General features: G+C 44.3%; 5 protein-coding genes across 5 annotated transcripts in view; 2 read left to right on the plus strand and 3 right to left on the minus strand.

The window, feature by feature from the left end:
* Window positions 1-950: 950 nt before the first annotated feature.
* Window positions 951-5,044, plus strand: PHALS_02869 (Tetratricopeptide TPR1; the record flags this gene model as incomplete). The annotated part of the gene is made up of 2 exons (XM_024717328.1): window positions 951-1,498; window positions 1,561-5,044. The coding sequence occupies 2 exons, from the start codon at window positions 951-953 to the stop codon at window positions 5,042-5,044; spliced, it is 4,032 nt and encodes a 1,343-aa protein (XP_024582838.1).
* A 96-nt stretch (window positions 5,045-5,140) lies between these two features.
* Window positions 5,141-6,896, minus strand: PHALS_02870 (Zinc finger C2HC domain-containing protein 1C; the record flags this gene model as incomplete). The annotated part of the gene is made up of 2 exons (XM_024717329.1): window positions 5,141-6,185; window positions 6,244-6,896. 2 exons carry the CDS (start codon window positions 6,894-6,896, stop codon window positions 5,141-5,143), a joined length of 1,698 nt encoding a protein of 565 aa, XP_024582839.1.
* Window positions 6,897-7,066: 170 nt separating this feature from the next.
* On the minus strand, window positions 7,067-7,725 carry PHALS_02871 (Uncharacterized conserved protein; the record flags this gene model as incomplete). Its single annotated transcript, XM_024717330.1, has 2 exons — window positions 7,067-7,430; window positions 7,493-7,725. The coding sequence occupies 2 exons, from the start codon at window positions 7,723-7,725 to the stop codon at window positions 7,067-7,069; spliced, it is 597 nt and encodes a 198-aa protein (XP_024582840.1).
* A 6,538-nt stretch (window positions 7,726-14,263) lies between these two features.
* PHALS_02872 (uncharacterized protein) lies at window positions 14,264-14,560 on the minus strand (the record flags this gene model as incomplete). Its single annotated transcript, XM_024717331.1, has 2 exons — window positions 14,264-14,410; window positions 14,522-14,560. 2 exons carry the CDS (start codon window positions 14,558-14,560, stop codon window positions 14,264-14,266), a joined length of 186 nt encoding a protein of 61 aa, XP_024582841.1.
* Window positions 14,561-19,075: 4,515 nt separating this feature from the next.
* Window positions 19,076-19,225, plus strand: part of PHALS_02873 (serine protease family) — a gene marked incomplete at both ends in the record, with an annotated part of 786 nt that continues 636 nt past the window's right edge. Inside the window, one exon of the mRNA XM_024717332.1 lies at window positions 19,076-19,125. Within this exon, the coding sequence (XP_024582842.1) occupies window positions 19,076-19,125 (50 nt within the window). The remainder of the gene's footprint in view (window positions 19,126-19,225) is intronic.

Here is a 19,225-nt window from a genome sequence, read left to right on the forward strand (position 1 = left end):
GCTCCAATAATAATTATTGCCTTAAAAAAGGCTAATTAATTAACTTTTGCTCAAAAATCAAAACTGATTTTTATTTATTTTTAATTGCGGCAAAGCCGCCTAATTTTAAATGTATAGATTTTCGTAAATATATAGTATAGTCTAAATCTACTGGCTTCCTAGCCACATACCGTATTCTTGTTTGGGTGCAGCCACACCAATACCCATCTCGTGTGACACACACATCTGTTACAGGGTGGTGTAACCCCGTTACAGCCTCCAATTCTGATAAAACAGATTTGGGAATTTACAGCTGATAGGTAATGCTAACCACAAACTAAAGTATGTGGCTCACACAACATGTGTAATAGACAGCGTAATTCAGCGCACAGGGCATGGATTGATCGGTCAACACGACAGTCTCGAACTGAGAGAATTATCCAGTGATAATTACATCTTTGCTCGTAATGAGAAGTGATCGATTACGAATTCAGCATAATTAAACAGTAAGTAAACAAACCTGTTTAGTAAGTTTTTAAAACATATCACTCCGATAGGGACTCCACTTTACCTGATGCTGCGTAGCCAAGTCTCGAAGCTGAAAAGAGGCTGGCACTTTAACTGTTATTCGCGTCGCAAGAAGCACGGATATCGTATTCGTGTTCAGCACCTTGTGTATTGTCTTTCAATTTCGATAGTTGCGTGTCGTGCGCAGTGCCCGATGATATTTAAAGTATCAGGGCTTCAATTAGTGATTATATCTACGTTATCTTAAACCTAGATCTATTAACAAACTTTAACAGTGCTAATACTTCAACATTTCTAACCCCGAGCTTGGCTGGAAATTTATAGGGCACTGACTGTTGCAGATGTAACCTTTTTCAAGAAGTGGTGTATTAGGTAAATAATTGAGCTTTCGATGAAGAGTCGTGATCTTTTCAGATACACATATAATCGCCACGAGTATTGCCATGGATTTTCGCGTTTTGATCAACTACTACCTTCGCAAAGGCTGGTACGACCATGTACAACGCTTTTGTGAGCAGATTCTTGAGCGAAACGGCAATGACCCGGCTATTTTGTTCTGGCGCGCTTTTGGCATCGTCTTAGAGCGCAGCTATTCGTCTGGCATTCGAGAACTCGGGAATTTGAAGCAAACAGGGCGAGGAGTGGAGCTGCCATGTCTTTACGCATTAATCTACGCCCATACACAATGCAAACACGTTGACCATGACGAAGTGGCACAATTAGAGCTACAGTTAGTAATAGTTGAGGAAAATGCGTCCATCGAGAGCTTGATTTTGTGTGCCACTTTCTTTTGGCACTTGGGCGAGCGTGGTAAGGCTCGCAAATTTCTCGACCGCGTTCTTAGAGCCGACCGTCCAAATAGCAGTGATAATGCTCTCTGTCAGCGAGCTCTTATTCTTCGAGGATGGGTTGACCTTACTGTTGACCCCATCTTTGAACGCGAGAGCGACTTGCGAGATGGTTCTATCCGGTACTTTGATCTAGTCACAGAGTACGTAATTACTCTATATCCTTATCAAATTGCGCACTGACATTACTGTTCATGTAATCTAGCCGCAAGGATGCGGAGCTTGTGCTGGGTATAGCCAAGTACTATGACCTGAAAAAAGCGTACCCCCGCGCTCTTGAACACATTGACGAACTCATTGTGGAATTTCCATGGTTTAAACATTCATTATGTGAGAAAGCTTTGGTTCTGCTCAAAATGGGCAACTGGGACCAATGCATGGACAGTGTTGAGCGAGCTCTGAGTGAAAATCCGCATGATATTGAGGCTTTGCGTATCATGATTTTGCTCCTTTTATCACGTGAAGGTCGTACCCGCGAAGGTGCAGAGCGTATTCGCGAGTTGCTTGATGCTCTAAAGCGAACTGAACCAGCAAATCCCGACCTTTTTTTTGAAATCTCGCGCTCCATTGCCCACGTTTCCGATAGAGATGTGGAAGTATTGCAGTGTAGCTTAGACCTGATGGAGCATGCTATTCAATTAAGACCCGAAAGTGGAGCATTTCGTGCTGAGCGAGGGTATCAGCGAGGAATACTTTGCGACTTTGCGGAAGCTATGGAATCTTACAAAGAAGCCCTGAAGCTGGACGAGTCAAATGAAATGGCATTACACGGAATGATCTACTGCCAGATTAAGCTTGGACAGCTTGAGGATGCCTCTCAACAGATGGAGTTTCTTAGCTTAATTCAGGAATCTATAGGGGCTAGCGCCAGCTTTACTTTCCTCCAAGCTTTACTTAGTTGGGAGAAAGACCGTGACCGAGTCAAACAGGTGAATTACTTACGACAATCCATGAAAATTCATATGGACAAGCTTAACACGACAATTAAAGGACCTGACGTCTCTAGCCATGATATGATGGTTCTGCTCGACCCGATCTTTCTTGTAGAGGTGGCAATGGAATTTTTCCGAGATGATAAACAAGAGAAAGGCAACTTGAATGACAACTTGTCGGATGCAGCTTCTGAGGGCATCAATATTCTCGAAAAGGTTGTAAGCAAGTCACCTGGCTTTTTACGAACTCAGTTTGTGCTCTCTCAGGCTTACTTTGACGCTCAGCGGCTAGATGATGCCTATCAAGTCTCTAGTAAGATCTTGAAAATGGAGCCTGGGCACTCCAAAGCACATCTTATGCATGCTAGAGTGAGTCTCGAGCGAGGACATTTTCGGGCAGCCTCAGCATCGCTGGATCGGGCTCTGAGCTACGACTTTTCAGTTCGCCAATCGCTTTCATATTATATAATCAGAGCGCGTATTCTTGAACATGCAGGCAATGTGCGTGATGCGCTCCAGACTCTACAGACGGCGATGAAAATGATACAAAATAATGGGAGCTCGTCGAGTTTGAATCGTCAACCGAAACACGTTGCAGAAAGCACCAGCACTATATCACCTTTTGATAAGGCTTCTCTGTATATCAACATGGCTCAAGTGCTCTCTCAGCTCAATGATCTCCCAGGAGCCACAAAGACTGTACGCGAGGCACTGGACGTCTTTCGTGGCACAGCACAAGAAGTACGCGTACTGGTTGCCAACAGTGAGCTTGCTGTCAAACGTGGCGACTACGATGCAGCGATTGGAATGCTCAGCAGTGTCCCCAAGGACTCTCCAGCGTTTACAAAGGCACAAACGGTCAAGGCGGACATTTTTCTTCAGTACCGCAAAGACAAGCATCTATATGTACGCTGTTATCAGGAGCTTGTAGCGCAAAATCCTTGCCAAGCAACGCACATAAGCTTGGCCGAGGCATACTTGCACATTCAGATGCTAGATGAAGCTGTGCAGTCTTTTGAGCGCGCTAAGGCTTTAAGTCCAAGTGACCCGACGATTGCAGGCCGTATTGGACGCGTACTTATCTCCAAGCACGATTACCTCAAAGCTGTAGACTACTACGAGTCAGCACTGAAAATGGCACCAGAAAATCTTGTGTTGCGTAAAGATCTTGCAGAGCTGTACATCAAACTTCGTCACTTCGAGCAAGCTTTATTCGTCGTTCAGCAAGCAGCTACCAGCGATTCCGAGGCTTTGAGCTATCTTTTGCCATTCGTCGATCTGCAGCTAGTCTTGCCAAAAATTTACTGTGGCCTAGGCAGTGATGACATGGCAGTCCAGGCGCTTATGAGAGCTTATGCCATCCAAAAGATAGTTTTGGACCGCCAAAAAGACGAACAACCTGATGTGCTGAATAAACAGCGAGCTGCTATCGCGGAAACTTGCTTTCAGATTGCTGCCATATATTCCAACGCGTCAAGTAATAGCGAAAGCAACAATGTCATTAAGTATTGTACATTGGCGCTACAGTCGGACGAAAGCCATGAGGATTCACTGTTGTATATGGCTCGCGCGTATCAGCAAATTGGTGACTTGGGCCAATGTCAAATGCGTTGTCTAACATTGCTGCGACTTAATCCGGCTCACGAAGAAGCTGCTCTCATGCTTGCCGATTTGTTACTACAGAAAGAGGACAATGAGGCTGCCATTTACCATTTTCAGCAGCTTCTCGATAGTCGTCCGAATAATTTCGCAGCACTTAGTCGGCTACTTGTCATGCTTCGTCGAGCAGGAAAGCTGCACACGTCTTCGACTGACAAAGAACAGGGGAGAGTAGCACAGCGCTATCTTAGCCTTGCTGAACGTAGTGCCAACGCTCATGTCGCACATGCTCCAGGACTTCATTTTTGCAAAGGACTGTATGCACGCTTTCGCAATAATGTGCTTGAAGCCATCGACGAGTTTAATCGCGCTCGTCGTGATCCAGAATGGGGCGAACGGGCGCTTATAAATATGATCGAGATCTACCTCAATCCTGACAATGAAAGTCTTTGGGACTCTGGTCATGATGGCACTGAAGATAACACCAAGGAACAGGCTGATAACTTGCGGATTGCCAACACGCTTCTCGACGAGCTGCCGATTGCTCGAAGTGAACGCGATGCCAAACTTCGCGTGCTTGAAGCCTATGCTGTACTTGCCGGTCGAACCAAGAGCATGCTGGATAAATCTATTCAACTTTTTGTAGAGATTCTCGAGACAGTCGACCGCGATTACGTTCCTGCACTCCTTGGACTCGCGACAGGCTACATGCTCACTAAACAGCAGCCGAAAGCACGGAATCAGCTTAAACGTATTGCCAAAATGCCGTACGACCAAACGCTTGCTGATGAGTTTGAACGCAGCTATCTCTTGCTGGCAGATATTTACATCAATCGGGGCAAATTTGACCTAGCGCAGGAATTATGCAAACGCTCACTTACGCACAATAAGTCATCTGGAAAGGCTTGGGAGTTGCTTGGACTCGTAATGGAGAAAGAGCAATCATTTATCGACGCAGCAGAGTGCTACCAGGAAGCTTGGACGTGCGAGGGTGAAGCAAGTGCTGCGATCGGTTTCAAGCTTGCTTTTAACTACTTAAAGGCCAAGAAGCTTGTTCTTGCTGTAAATATTTGCAACAAGGTACTTGATCAGTACCCAGACTATCCCAAAATTCGAAAGGACATCTTGGAAAAGGCTTATGCTGGATTCCGACCGTAATTGAAACGCACACCGTCAATTGAAATGTGTGATGGCGTTGCATTGCTTTGTTAACTTAACGATAAATGAGTACAAACGTCTAATATCTATGTTTGACTACCCTGCGATTGCGTAGTCTCGAAGCATTGAGATAGGGTTTTTAGGGCGATTTTGTACTCCTTTGCAGATTGCAATGTGCTGCTGGGCACCCGAAGGTGCAAACTTTCGGTGACAGCATGGACAAAGCACGAGAGTGGCTTGATGTTCTTTAAAGCTTTGTTGTAGCGTGTGATCTTTCATCTTGTGTAACTTAGATGTCGTTGAGCCTGTTGAATTCAGCGACGGTGTGACTCGTGCGCCCCTTGACTTTAATGGGGAGGACAAGCTCGACGGTGTACCCCGTCCCCAAGAGCCTTCGTTACCAAAGACACGGGGACAAACAGCCTCGTGTTTAGCGAGACGACCTTCAGCAAAACTTCGGTTGCAATACCGACACGTCTCCATATTGTAAGGAGTAGGGCTTTCTAAATTTGCACTGTTTGTAGCTTGAAATGTCGTTCGTTTAGACATATTTTGTTTCCATTCTTTGGCTGATTTTGAGTCGTTGGTGTGGCGTGATGGGTACATTATAGCCTTTCTTTTTGCTTTTTGGTCTACAGCGTTTTCTGCTGCTCCTTGGGTTTTCAAGTGATTACTTTGTTGGTTCACTGGTCTATTATCGGTAGAATTGGGGTCTCGCACACGCCGTGGTCGTAGCAGCAACAAGCTATCTTGCATCGTCGTAGCTTCCGGTCTTATATGCGGTTTAGGATCGGGGAATGACGAAGCGTAGTGAAGCGAACGTAACGTTGAATCTTCGGACATTATACCGATTGCACGCTCAAAGCTTCGATACAAAGGAGACATCCGTCGTTTGTGAAACTGTACCGACGCGCATTCATGGAAATGTTCAGCGAATTGATCCACAGGTTGCTGTTCACCACAAAAATTGCAGTACAAGATTGCCGAGCGCTCGATTGTCGAAACTGGCGGAAGTGAAAGTGAAGCTGACGGGTGATAGCCCAAACTTTGACTCAATACAGAGCGTTGAACATTCACATTTTCGTCGGTAAAACTAACGATACGCTGCGCTTCACTTATACTGGAATCAAATTGACACGGCCTAGAAAGCGAAAACGTGTCAGCACCTAGTGCTTTCAAATTTTCAGAAACTAACGTACTTTTTCCAAGACGATTCGCGTGAACGTCGATTATAGTAGTACACTCGACCTTTAGCCGTGTAGGCTTCCAGCCATTCATCTGTCTGTTCTTCCGCAGATTCTTTATTCTCCATGCTGTTCTCATTGACAATCTCGTGTTCTTTTTCTGCGTGCTCCTCCGCGTCCTCTACGTCTGTGTTCACTTGCTCCATAGTTGTTTTCCAATGACCAAGCTGTCCCACTCTATCCTCCAATGTCCATCTTTCTTCCATTACTTCCTGCACAAAGTCCAAGTAGCCGACAGGAGCTTTTTCATTCCTACTACACTGGTCATCTCCGCTCTCGTCGTCCTCACCCTCTCCAGAGTCCTCCAATAGCCGCAAAGCCTCACGAACACTGGCTTCTACATCTGCCTCATCATCTTTTGTTAATTCTTGTGAGATTTCGTTTGCATATCGACGTGCAGCTAGCATCCAGCCGTCATCCTCTTCATCACCACTCTTATGAGAACTTTCGAACGTCCAGCTGTGCCGATTTAACAAATTTTCAGTTTCTTCTCCTTGCGTTTGCTCTTCTGTGACCTTTTGCTTTACCTGCTGAAATTTCCTTGCTTCTATTTTGTGAGGTATCGGCGCAGACAACGACACATCGGCTGGCCCCTCGGTGTCTGCCATGTCAACTTTAATTACAATGATAATGGAAGAGACGGAAGTGATGGAGATTGGTTATAAATACGAAATAATTGAATAATCATCTATCAAACAAAACTTGTTCTCACAGTTGATTTTGCCAGCTTTCACAGCAAAAGCTTGAATGTATTTTGCAGGTAGGGGGAAATTTAGCATCATGTCGATTGTGCAACAGCAATCAACACCAAAAGGATGGTAAATGGAAGCCATGACTTGACGAATCCGGCAAGGCTCACATATTTCCCACGAAAAAACATCCAAAAGCAGAGCTCTACCATATTCCACTGCTGTCGACCGGCGTAATTAGCGTGCTCTAGACACACAGCCACGTGCGAGTGACAGTTATCACAGAACAAATTGTGCATCCTCTCTTTATAAATTTGACAGCCCACAGCAACTGCTTGGTCCCACTTGTCTGTATATTTAGGCTCAACCCTGCACTGCAGATAGCGCGTGGCCGCGCCGAACGCAAAGTCGTCGCGGCCGATAGTGTAGGGACCTGCAAAGTCAAAAATGACCCTATCCGATCAAATTTTGTCATGACTAATCAAAATCTTACATAGAAATCGACAAGGTCCTACCCTTTGCTATCGGTGATGCCCATGTGTCCAATGAACGGCAGAAACCAGGTGAGTACCGGGATCGGAGACCACATAATGCAGCACGAAAAACGTTGTACGGAAGGTTCAGTTGTGGAGCTTTTATCTTGACCTGAAGTGAGAGATGCGGCTGCATGGTTCGGAGTAATGAGCACTTTTTCATCGTCGATACTCACATTGTGTTCGAAAGGTGACATCGTCATGGCGTATGTCATCCTGTTCGTATTTTTTGTATATAAATACAATATTGTGGCCCACACAACCAGAAAAATCTAAAGAAGACACCTACAAAAACGAAGTCGCATCTTACAATAAAGCGGAATTGCTTACAAAGAATCGCCTGCAGTGAGGGGTTTCTATACATTATGGATCAGATTGAATACACTGATGTGAAACTTTTCACGGAGAGGAAATTCCACTTGGAGAGTTTGCGCTTTCAAACGCAAAAAATATAAGCTCAAAAACCGATCGAAACGGGTTGCAGTGCACTATGCAGAGAAAAAGCCTTTGCGCAAAATTGACGTCAATAAACATACAGAGGTCAAGATTTAGCTTACAACCAGGTGGAATGGAACCAAAAGCTTCAAGCAAGACTAGTTATCTGGCTAGCTCCGTTTCAGAAGTATATGTATTTTCGAAATCAAGTCTCATTGAAGTGAATACTAAATAGACTGCCTTATACATCGCAACCTGCAATGTGACAAACAGGGAAATCATAACATGATTGCCGTACACCTTGCACAGAGATGCTTTTGATCAAAAGTGGTAACCAACGCACGGAAGCTAGTTTTGTACGCTCAACCCAGAAGGAGGATTCGAAGTCTCACTTGTATCTGGGTCTCTAGTTGCCTCTGCTATTTCAAGAGTAAATATTTAACTCTACTGAAACCAGATATGTACGCTCAGTCAATTCTCTTAACCTCAATGTCTTTATTGTTGCTTGATGAGTGAATATTGTAGTACGTACCCCGTTGCACTCTCCCCTACTCAACTCGTGCACTGGGTGAGGTAATACGACGAACCAGCCTCAGTGAAGCGGGCGTCGACAAAAATTCACCCTTTTCCAGCTTCTAGCTCATATTCATGAGGCATGCTGTAATTACTACTGATCAAGTGTTTATCTAAGCACAAGGTCGGTATAAACTCACCATTAACAAAGACGCTGTGGATAAGCGGTCCTACCTCGAGAAAAGATAAAGTGCATTGGCGCGCCAGGTCGTAAGTGGCGACAGATTCAAGGAAGCCTTGCCAAAGTGGATTCTGAGGTCTCCTCAGCTTTCCGAATGTGTGAATTCCATTCGCTTCAGAAAGGGTTTGGGTAACGTCTCTGGTGTATTTGTCCGCCCACTTAATATTCCAGATGAAAGTTGGCCACCCATCTGACTAGATCAAGTGATCTGTCTCAGCAGTAGAACGTTAACTGTCTTGGAAGTCTTGGCATGCGTCCGATAATAAGATGACATTCTCCCTCTAGACTCTGTCATCGCCCTGCGTGACCGAGACACCCCTAGTGGCTTCGAATCGTGTCGCTGCTCAAAGACAGAGAATCCATCAGTCCAAAATTATGGTAGAAACGCTGCTCCGGCTGCACTACCATAGTCAGGCTCCTGAAGCCGCATCACGGTTATACCTGAATGGTAATATCAGAGCAAAACTCATTATCATCATCGCTATAACCGTGAACGGTTCTATGTAGCGTGTTCGCAACTTATCTTATAGACCATTTAACGGGTGCATAGTATTTTCTGCCACACAACACATTTCGCCTGCTTTAACATCGTTGTGTTGTTTTTTTAGCTCTTCGTAATGGCGTCGCGCATCTTGCACGTGACGCTTCAATATGGTTCAGATAATTCGCTAAATTTGCTACGAGATGTAACTAGGCCGGCATTAAAACTTGAAGTAAATCTACGACTTTTTTCATTTCGGCTACTGTCACTTCGTGACGGTGTCAAAGGAACCAGAGGGTAAACCATCTGTTTCTCGAAATGAAGTAAAACTAATATTGGTATGCACTACATTATTTGGAACAATCTAAAGAGTCGTTCGGATTCGATCCAGCGCTGCAATCTCCTTGGTCAATCGATTTGGAGGATGCCCAACACCACGCGAACAACGCATTTCATCTGACCTCATAATTGGCACTTAACATGTCAAAAGTGGTGGCTTACATCCTGTGTAGATTTCGCCAAATTTTTGGTGCAAAGGTCGAAGCTTTATCTGATATAACGGCCATTGGATCTGTCAAGGAGTAGCAAGTCTAATTTTTTGCAAATCCAGTATTACGCGAGCCATCATGCTCTGATGGTCAACAAATATGCTGCTGGTAGTACTGGACGCGTCATCAGCTTTTACATATGAGTTAAAAACACACTAATACACAGCCAATACTCGGAGGATCAGTAGGACACCGATGCATGCAGCGATTCTTCAAGCCGTTCACACGATCTATGCGTGCGCACATATACGTCTCCCCACAGTCAAATGTTGAACCACCAATACATAGCGCAAAATGTTTCGCATATTCTTTTATGCGAGGTGGCCATCTAAAAGGGTATCGTTTGCCTCCTACAGTTCTAAGGTACTCCTTAAAAGGCACTACTAACGATAATAGTTATGTGGGATGATGGTGTGGATAGCAAGCTTCGTGATGAGAAATAGCGGTGCAAGCGTGCAAACGCGCGCTTCGAAGAAACATCCAGAAAACTTGATCCAACTGATTTTCGCAATGTAAAACACGCTGCGGTGACCCGTATTTCCCCATCACTAGGCGACAATACCTTTGTAACATGTGACGATTTTTGTCAGGGTGGCGCAAAATCGCATCCACCGCCATATTTGACCGACACAGTATATTCCTTGTCTCATAGACAGTCTCAAAACGGCATGACACCTTTTCGTCATTTTCTATGATGGATCGGTGACGACGTCGCCATACGCAGCGTATTCTGATTTGTATAGACCACCAATGGCTAAAATTTGACAGGCGAACTCTGGGCTTGACATTGTCGTCAAAATCTTCTCGTCTTGAATTATACAATTCTTTTCTGCCTTCAGGCAGCTAAACTTAAACACAATCATGTGCTCACGCACATCGGCATCTACTTAGAGTGAAACGCAACCAACGACAAAAGCTGACGTATCACAGAGACTTGAAATGGTCAGACTAAATTTGAAAGAGTCAACATATTAGATATATATTCTTCTTTTCAGCCCCGAAAGCAACCTTGTCTGCTGCACTTTAGCTCTTTTGAAAAGACTTTAAAGTTTAATAATGAGGGGTTGTGCCATGCCGGCATTGTTGGCTTTGTACTTGTGCAAGTATTTGGGTAAATCATATCGATTTCTAAATTTAGTCTAAATTAGTATTTAAGGCCAATCTTTATCGCTGCGGGATCTGCTCGGATGTTATGCTTCATAAAATAATAAAGCAGCTACAAATATGGCTTTTTGACACCAAAAGTCTCATTTGCCGATGTTGGCAAAAACCTTGTTTAAGCCCCTACACTCTCGCACTGCTTGTAAGTATTTAATATGGTTCTCCACACCCGAATCACTATGCTCTTCATAACTATGGACATATAAAATCCTCTTGGTCTCAACGCACGATGACGCCCGCATTGATGGGTCACCGGGCGATCGAACGTCGCAAGTGCGTCGTACAGTTCTGTTGAACGACGCAGACACTCCTAGAGCATTACACTCCGAATAATCACCGCAGCGAGAGGGATATTCTTGTCACTTATGAGCAGTTGATAACATACATTAGAAATCAATAGTGATTCTCCTGTCCATGCTGTCCTGAAGTGCAACTTTTGAGCTACCTTAGTGGTTGCATTTGCTTATTGACTTTGTTCGCGCGACTAAGTTTTGTGCCTTACAGCAATGGTCGTTACCGAGGGGACAGTGTTACATCATGACGTTATTAATCCTGCAAAGCACAACGTAGATTTGATGTGTGCGAAAATGTATGTCTGCCCACCGGTAGTCGATTCCTGGGCCAGACAGGCTGACGGTATGTGGTGATTTGTGAATGCGTGTAATTTCGAGACGCACACCTTGATGCTGAAGTAACACGCGTGATTGCTCTTTTGTTACCACGTCGTGACCATTTTTGACCAAAGGATGAAAAGTATTGATAGAATCCCCAAGAATACAGCTTTGCTCGCTGTCTTTAATACAGTTCTCAATGACTTATTCAGGCATGATACATGATAATCTCAGCTTAGCCTATACAACTGTACCACTTTGGTGTCTTCACCATCTTAAAATTACTCGCACAAATTCGGTGGAATGTTTTCTTCAGCTCAGTCAGACTGTTCACCGGTTGTGAAGAGAGGGACTTTCAATCCTTCATGACTTCATTGGGTCTCTATTCACGATTGGATAACCTTTCTCGACACAAACTCGTGGAGCTTTACTGTATCGCGCAGTCCTTTTGTTCTGATACATCAGAACCGCTCTCATGGCAGAAATGATACATCCAAAATACCTTCAGAGATTTGATTTCTAATTGCACATTACATACGTGCTTGAACTCCACCTATCCTTGCACATGAGACTCTAACTGACAGCTGTTATTTACTTCCCACTCAAGGGGTATTGACATTCGGATGTTAATTCCCGTCTCAACATCAATATTCTCCGTAGATTGCGATACACAATATCACCACCGCTTCTTTCTTCCAATTCTAAGCCAGGCGCCTGAAAATAATATAGCTTTCAGTATTGGAACTTCTACGATCTAAACGGAGGATGTCGCAGCTTTGCTAAGGCGCCAAAGCGTAATTGTTTGCCACAGTACCAAAGACACCAAACATCGATCTAGTGCTGAACTAAGCCTTCGACATTTTCACCAGTGTATCTATCACGGTGTACACGAAAAAATATCGCATTGGGCGTGCTAAATGCTGTCTTCTATTTTCGATAGCTGCCCGTCATACGTTATCGCACTACGCTTCTGAATCAATCAGGACTTTTCACAGCGTCACAAAACAAGAAATAGGATGTTTACAATCAGCAACTCTGAACTTTGAATCCAACCTCTATTAGCAAATGTCTTATATCAGGGCTGGGTTCCGTTGCCACGACCCCCACGCGGAAATATAATACCAATTTAGTTTGCAGTGGCATACTAGGACTCGGCGTTTCCTCGCTGGGCTTTTGTCGGCTAATCTTTCGCATGAGCATGTTTTTTTTCTCTTAGCAGAGTGTGAAAATTAACGAAAGTTGTAGATATATCTTACTACAACAGATGAGATTACTGCAAGTGCTCGGTAGCCAGGAAGACTTTCTCTTTTTCTCACATGGAGGAATTTATCGCCTTCGCTGCGCTCGTCAAGCGCTTCTTTGCGATACCCTTCTTCGTCCAATTGGAGCAAAACCTGTACGCCGTATTCATGCTTAGTGCGCATTGATTCTATTTCAGCTTTCATTGACTATGGTAATTGCCATCGCTTGGGAAATGATCTGCCTCCATTGCGGCAGAAAATCTAAATTTCTTATAAATTCCACCAGCGTTTACATATTTCATTGGTAAACAAAAACCATGGATTAACCCAATTCGCCAGGTTTGGCAGTAAAACACCCGCGACATATATAGCCATGTTGATAATGTCTCTTCTACAGTACTGACGATAGTGCTGATTCTCGCACTGGGCCTCTTTTCTCAAGTCGCAAGCCCGAAAATGCTGTCGCTTTTCCTACGGTCTGACCAAATTCATGGCTATCAAAGAATCCCATATCTAAAGAGGGATATTTTTTCATTCTCAGATGGCTGGACGCTCAACTTCAGTGACCTCATGTTGAGTGCCAACTTGGTTCCCACATAAACCCAGTCGTACAAGATTCATACCAGCGTCTTTTCGATCTGTTGAACGCTTCAAAGTGCGTAATCACTGCTATCAGCTTTTGGACTGCCAGTTGTCTGACCCCTTCAACAACAATATGAGACATTACCAGCCAAGCATGTCTAATTATCTAACGGGCATTAAATAATATCGATTTCATGCACGGGTTTTCTATAATCTGTTCGGGTATTGGCTTCCAGTGCTGCCAAGTGCAACGGGATTGCCGTGCATCTTACACAGAGATAATTTGACCCTAAGGGCCTGCATCAATAAATGCACAAGGGTTGATTCGTAACACCTCAAACAGTAGAGCCGATAGCCTCTACCGTCACGAGTTGTCTCAGTTGACCTGCTGTTTAACGACTGACACCTACTTGGACAAGATCAATTCAATGATATTTAATAAAAAAAATTGTCTGGTGACCACAGCCCATGTGTAGCGGTGAGTTATTCTTTTTAGAGTCGCATCGTTTTATAAGGATCGACGCTTCCATGTTCTAGATACTTATTACTATGCAAAAGTGTACTGTGAGCTTCATACTATGATTTGATCCTTTGTTTCACCCAATTGTACGAGAATGCTAGGTGTATGTGCACAATAGTTTAGTACATACCCTATTGAAGAAATACACTGGATTCAAACCACCACGTCAATGTTAAGAGATTTTGAATCGCATGAGAGACAGGATGATACACGATTAGATAAGCACGTGATGCAAAATTTATGTTAGAATATTTTATGTACTGCTTGACGGTGGATTATTCATTACCATTCGGAATAATGATCGACGACAGACCTAGATTGCTGCGGATGTTAAAAGAGTTTTCGGTGTACAATCTGTGTGGCTTCATCAGCAAAACCCTGCTGCATTTCTTCCATATTGTTCGACAAATCTTCTGGAATCTATCCAGAACATTCAAAGTGACCATCTATTAGTGCATCGCCAAGAAATACAACCATAATGCACGTATAATTAGGCAAACGAAAACCCGTGGCACTAAGCTCATAATTATCTGTATCCCACTGCGCAAAAATATTGGTGGTTTTGTGCTGCTAAAACGTGCCAAATGGTATTGCAAGTTGGAACATGTTTACTTTAACGCCGCAGGCGATGTTTCGTACACAATACGCACATTAGGGGAGAAAGAAACGTTGTCTCACCTGTAATACAGCAAAGAAGATGCCAGAATGAAAGGCCATTTTCATTCCTAGCTGTTATTAAGCCTGCTCATTTTTACGAGCCTGCTGGTAAAGCGACTGACTAAGTATCAACCGTTAAATTAGTCTGGTCACTAGCTAGTGAAAAGTGCGCAGCTCGAGCCGCACCTTATTCGCTGTTTCTAAAAAATTTAACTTTTACATAAAATTATAATGAGAGCAAAAGAAATAATATTTCTTCTCTCGATGAGAATGACAGACGTTGCGCAGAGTCGAAAGCATCAATAATATAATGGTAATACGCTGACTAAGTCCTTCAAGCTCCGTGAGAATCCGTAGTGATGGCAATTCTTCCAGCTTACCAGATACTGTGACAACAGTAGTATATTTGACGACCCGCGAGCTGTTCCCCATAAAAATGATCTCAGTATTGTTCGTCAAGAAGTTTCCGCAAAACTTGACGCCTACTCTCTCGTGATTTTATGGTTGTAGTGACAAGTTGACTCCCCCCGGGAGTTGGAGTGTATGCATGATACTAGGATGAGCGGCATAGCCTTTGCACTTTCCAAGCTATGCTTTTAACATACAATCGCAGTGCCCTGAGGTTCAGAACCGTTATCACCGCCCTAAACCATATGGTAGCTCATATAAACAGATTAATAAATCTCTGATGTGACTTCAACACCGCACTTCACATCTATATAGCTCTTTTGCGCAGCATACTAACATATTATCATTATATCTGCGGAAATGAGGCGATGATCACAATTGCTTTGGAATATCAAAAGTTAGGCTTGATGAGCTTCCAATGACGACCAAAAGCGGTCGACCAGGTCCTTTGGTTATGTCGAATCGAGGCAAAGGCGCCAATCAATCTGCAATTATTTTGCTCCGTAAGAACTCTCCACAGCTCATGCCTTGAGCGAAGAATCCCTGAATGGAATTCTTTTGGCAAAATGCGTCTGTCTAAATTGGCTGGCAGCTTGTATAAGCAAATACACTCAAGTACTACCAGCAAGCATTAAATACGGGTGTCCCGAGCCTTGCGCGATTATGGACAAAATCATCGCAATGTTAAGTTTGTTCATGACACGATGAGACCTAAACAGATGTGTCACCGGATGATTGCAGTGGTGTGTTAGTCGGTGCCTAAAATATGACCAACCAGACCCAAAAGCTCCCGCCTGGAAAGATCACCACAGTGAAAGGAGTATCGCTGTTACTCACAAACACTTGATACTGACCATTCCAGAGTCAAAAGCCTTGAAGAAAGTACAGCTGACTACGCTGTCCTGCAGTTCGTTCGTTATGTGTATATGACATTTTGCCGAAGTGCGGCTATGCTTAGCTTATCAAAGACTCGCCAATATGCCAATATTTATTACCCTCTCTAACGTAGAAAGTCAATGCTGACTGGGGATGTTTTATTTTTTTTGAGATTTGACACGTGCTTGGGTAAGAGACAGTGTTGTGTCACGCAATAGTTGGCTCAAATCCGATGCTATGAACAATCTCCTGATCTGGGGGTGGTACCAGTGGCAAGTCACTCGTCATTGTGTAGTCGTATCTATTCAGCAAAAGATAAAAGAATCTACAGGACTGATAAAGATAGTTGTATTATCTTTCTCACTTTATACCCATCGGCCTGCCCAATTGCGGGCTCATCCGTGACGGATAATGAGATCAGCTCCTGATGATGTAATTTCTTACATAAACTGGTAGAAATAACTCTTCAAGCTTAATGAGAGCTTCTGCCAGAGGTAGTGTGAGGTGTACTTACACCTGCATATCACGGTACTCTATTCACAAGCAAATGTTTTTTTTTGCCGCAATCCCGTAAAACGGTTTCCGCTACGCACAATTCGCAACACACAATGTATTACTGACTCATGGTTTTGTAACGTCGTGACGCAACGGCCATCCCTTATTATATCTGGGCTTGACCCTTTTACTCAAAACTCACTGCTGCCTGCCTCCACCGGATCTTGCTCTGGAGATGGCGGAAAACAGTGTGTCGTTTCCATCACAATAGAAGTATGACTTTCCGATCCGCCAGAGCACCTGCACCTTCCCAGAAGCCAAGCCGTTTTCGTTTGGAAAAATTGTTCTTTACACTCCACCCCACATCTGCACGAATTGCGAAGTCCGTGCCTCTTCTCTAGAGCGGAGACACACTCACAACAACGTCCAACCAATTACGGATGAGCTGTACCTGATTCAGCGAGGCAAAGAAGATCGAGCGAATCCCAATAACTTACGACAAAGTCGCTTTCGACTAAGCACGCCCTGAGTTTGAAGTCAATTAATCGAATACTATCTGCCGCGTTGCGGTGCAGGCCTAAGACGCTAAAGCTTAGCAAGAGAAGCAAAATGTGTACTCAATAATTGTTCAGGGTAAGATTTCCGGATCCGTAGATTAACTTATGGCTGGATCATCAACAAATCAAGCTACTCGAAACCCAAATTAAATCATCAGGTTGCGGAGGTTTCTTATCCCAAGTACTCAATACTGAATACGCTCATTTTTTTCGTGGGTTTTCATGTAGCAAGCCAACATTTATCTTATAGACATGTACACTTGTCACTTGGTGGTCAAAAAATCTTGATCAATGCATTGGGTAAGGCTAGCAGCTCACATGTCCTGCAGACCTATCCATTTGATGTACCATTTCTTTGCTATCGTACATAGTAGTAGATCACTACGATGCTCATTACGCCCGAACTTAAGTGATTACAACGGAGCAGCATAATCGTACCAGCTATTGCTATAAAATGATATATCTATATTGACAATACGAATCTTATACCCCACATCTAGAACGGAAAGCGGAAATGGTATATAAGCTCTAATAAGACTTTGTTTTTTTATTTTCGATTGTTAGGCATATTGACTACGTAAGTTTAGGTATGACTAAAATAATGTACAACAGCTACGGGACCTTAGCGAATTTGAGCTAGACAAGAAATTTTACAATTTGCTTGGCTAAATTAATCTGTGCTACTCTCTGTATAGTTTTTTTGCCGGTTTTAGCCGCCATTTTGGCCAAACAGCGGTCTTGTGGGTTTCTAGGTTCACATTTTGCCCCCGTCTTGACTTCAACTCTCGCAGAAAATTGCCTTTTGAACCCTTCACGCGTGGCATCATATCTCAATGGATGCTTCAATTCAGTAGTTGAAACTTGAAGCACATCTGTAGAACAGGCAGCGCCCATTGTATGCGTCATTACACATACAGAGACCTGAATCTCCTTAACGCTTGTCCGGTCTCCCAGCACACTGCTGCGTCGTTTCGCAACGGGCAGATCGTGTAGTAGGGCGGACCACACTCTTGGTAGATGGGTTGAAAAATGGCTTCCCTCTCATGCCACATCGTAGTATTAATACCACTGGCCTCTCAGGTCTCGCAGACCACACAGGAGGCTCCTGTGTGGTCAAGGCGACCACACTGGCCTTGGGTTTGTCAAAACCCCTCTTCCGCAGGTAACCAGAATTGCTGTATACCCACAGAGTATTATTTTTAACTGTCATTGTTCGTTACCATCATAGCAGGCGCCGCCAACTCCGGATTCAAGCGCGGTGCATGATCCAATGCCGACCTACTCAGCGCACAGGATGGACTCGTAAGACACGGCTTTCAGCGGCGGGGTGTAGCGCCCCAGGAACTTACAGCGATGTGCGGTACTACCCGAAAGGGCGAGTGCTGGACCAGGCAGCATCCGCATCGAGTAATGTAATGTCGTAATATATCCATGTTTACCATAACCAGTGTTGTGCCTAAAGAATTTCGTTTCGTTCGTCGCATGCAGGTCTTGTTAGTGAACAAGATCTTCGACTTTATTTTAACAGGCGACACCGAGTGGATATTTAGGCTGGGCTCGATGCCGTGTTATCGCCCAAGGGCGCAACATTCCTCATGGCTGAAATGTATTTCCCAATTTTCTCGACAGCATTATAGCGCCTTCTCAAGTTACATCGGAAGTGCGCGCATGCAACCAACAAGACCATGAAGAGTGCTGGCGTCGCTGGTGTGGGCTGTCTCGAATCGAACAACCACCGATTGCAGTCCGACCAGACAAAGTGAAGAGTTGCAGTGCGAAGCGTGTGCCAAACGTCTTCAATCACGTCCTCGCACTCCTTTTACTCCCTGGACGACTAATTGCTTCGCTATTACTATCATGGTCCAAGTCAAATGAGATCGGTCAAAGGGCGCTAACATGTTCTCGAAGTGTTCCCACAGCCTTGATGTGAGCGCACACTCGAAGAACAAGAACCGTTTCGTCACGACAGCATTACACCCGTTGCGGACGCTATATGTGATGCGTGTGTTCGACTGTTGCAGGAACCAAAACCGTGAGCGCACCTGGAGAAGCCGAAACGTCAAACAGAACTGCAAGTCTTCAAATACGGGGAGAAGAATCTGGCGAAGGTGTGTCCTGTACCGTGTAAGAGTCTTGACTTCGTCTCCACTGACACTGTGCGAGTGCAAAGACATCGGATGGGACTTGTTTGGCGCCTTCGGCTTCCACACAACCCGAAGAAGAGCTCTCCTAGGAATCGATGGTATCAGACACACCTTTGAGCCGCTCGAGCAGTACAAGTGAGAAAATGTGCGTTATTGTGACTTCTTCCGTCGGCGAGAGCTCACGGATTCCAAGTCTACTCGCAATCTGAGTCGCTTCTCGATACAGAGAGCGCAACCATTGGAAC

The sequence above is a fragment of the Plasmopara halstedii genome (assembly GCF_900000015.1).
Source record: "Plasmopara halstedii genome assembly, contig: Scaffold_2061, whole genome shotgun sequence".
NCBI lineage: Eukaryota > Oomycota > Peronosporomycetes > Peronosporales > Peronosporaceae > Plasmopara > Plasmopara halstedii.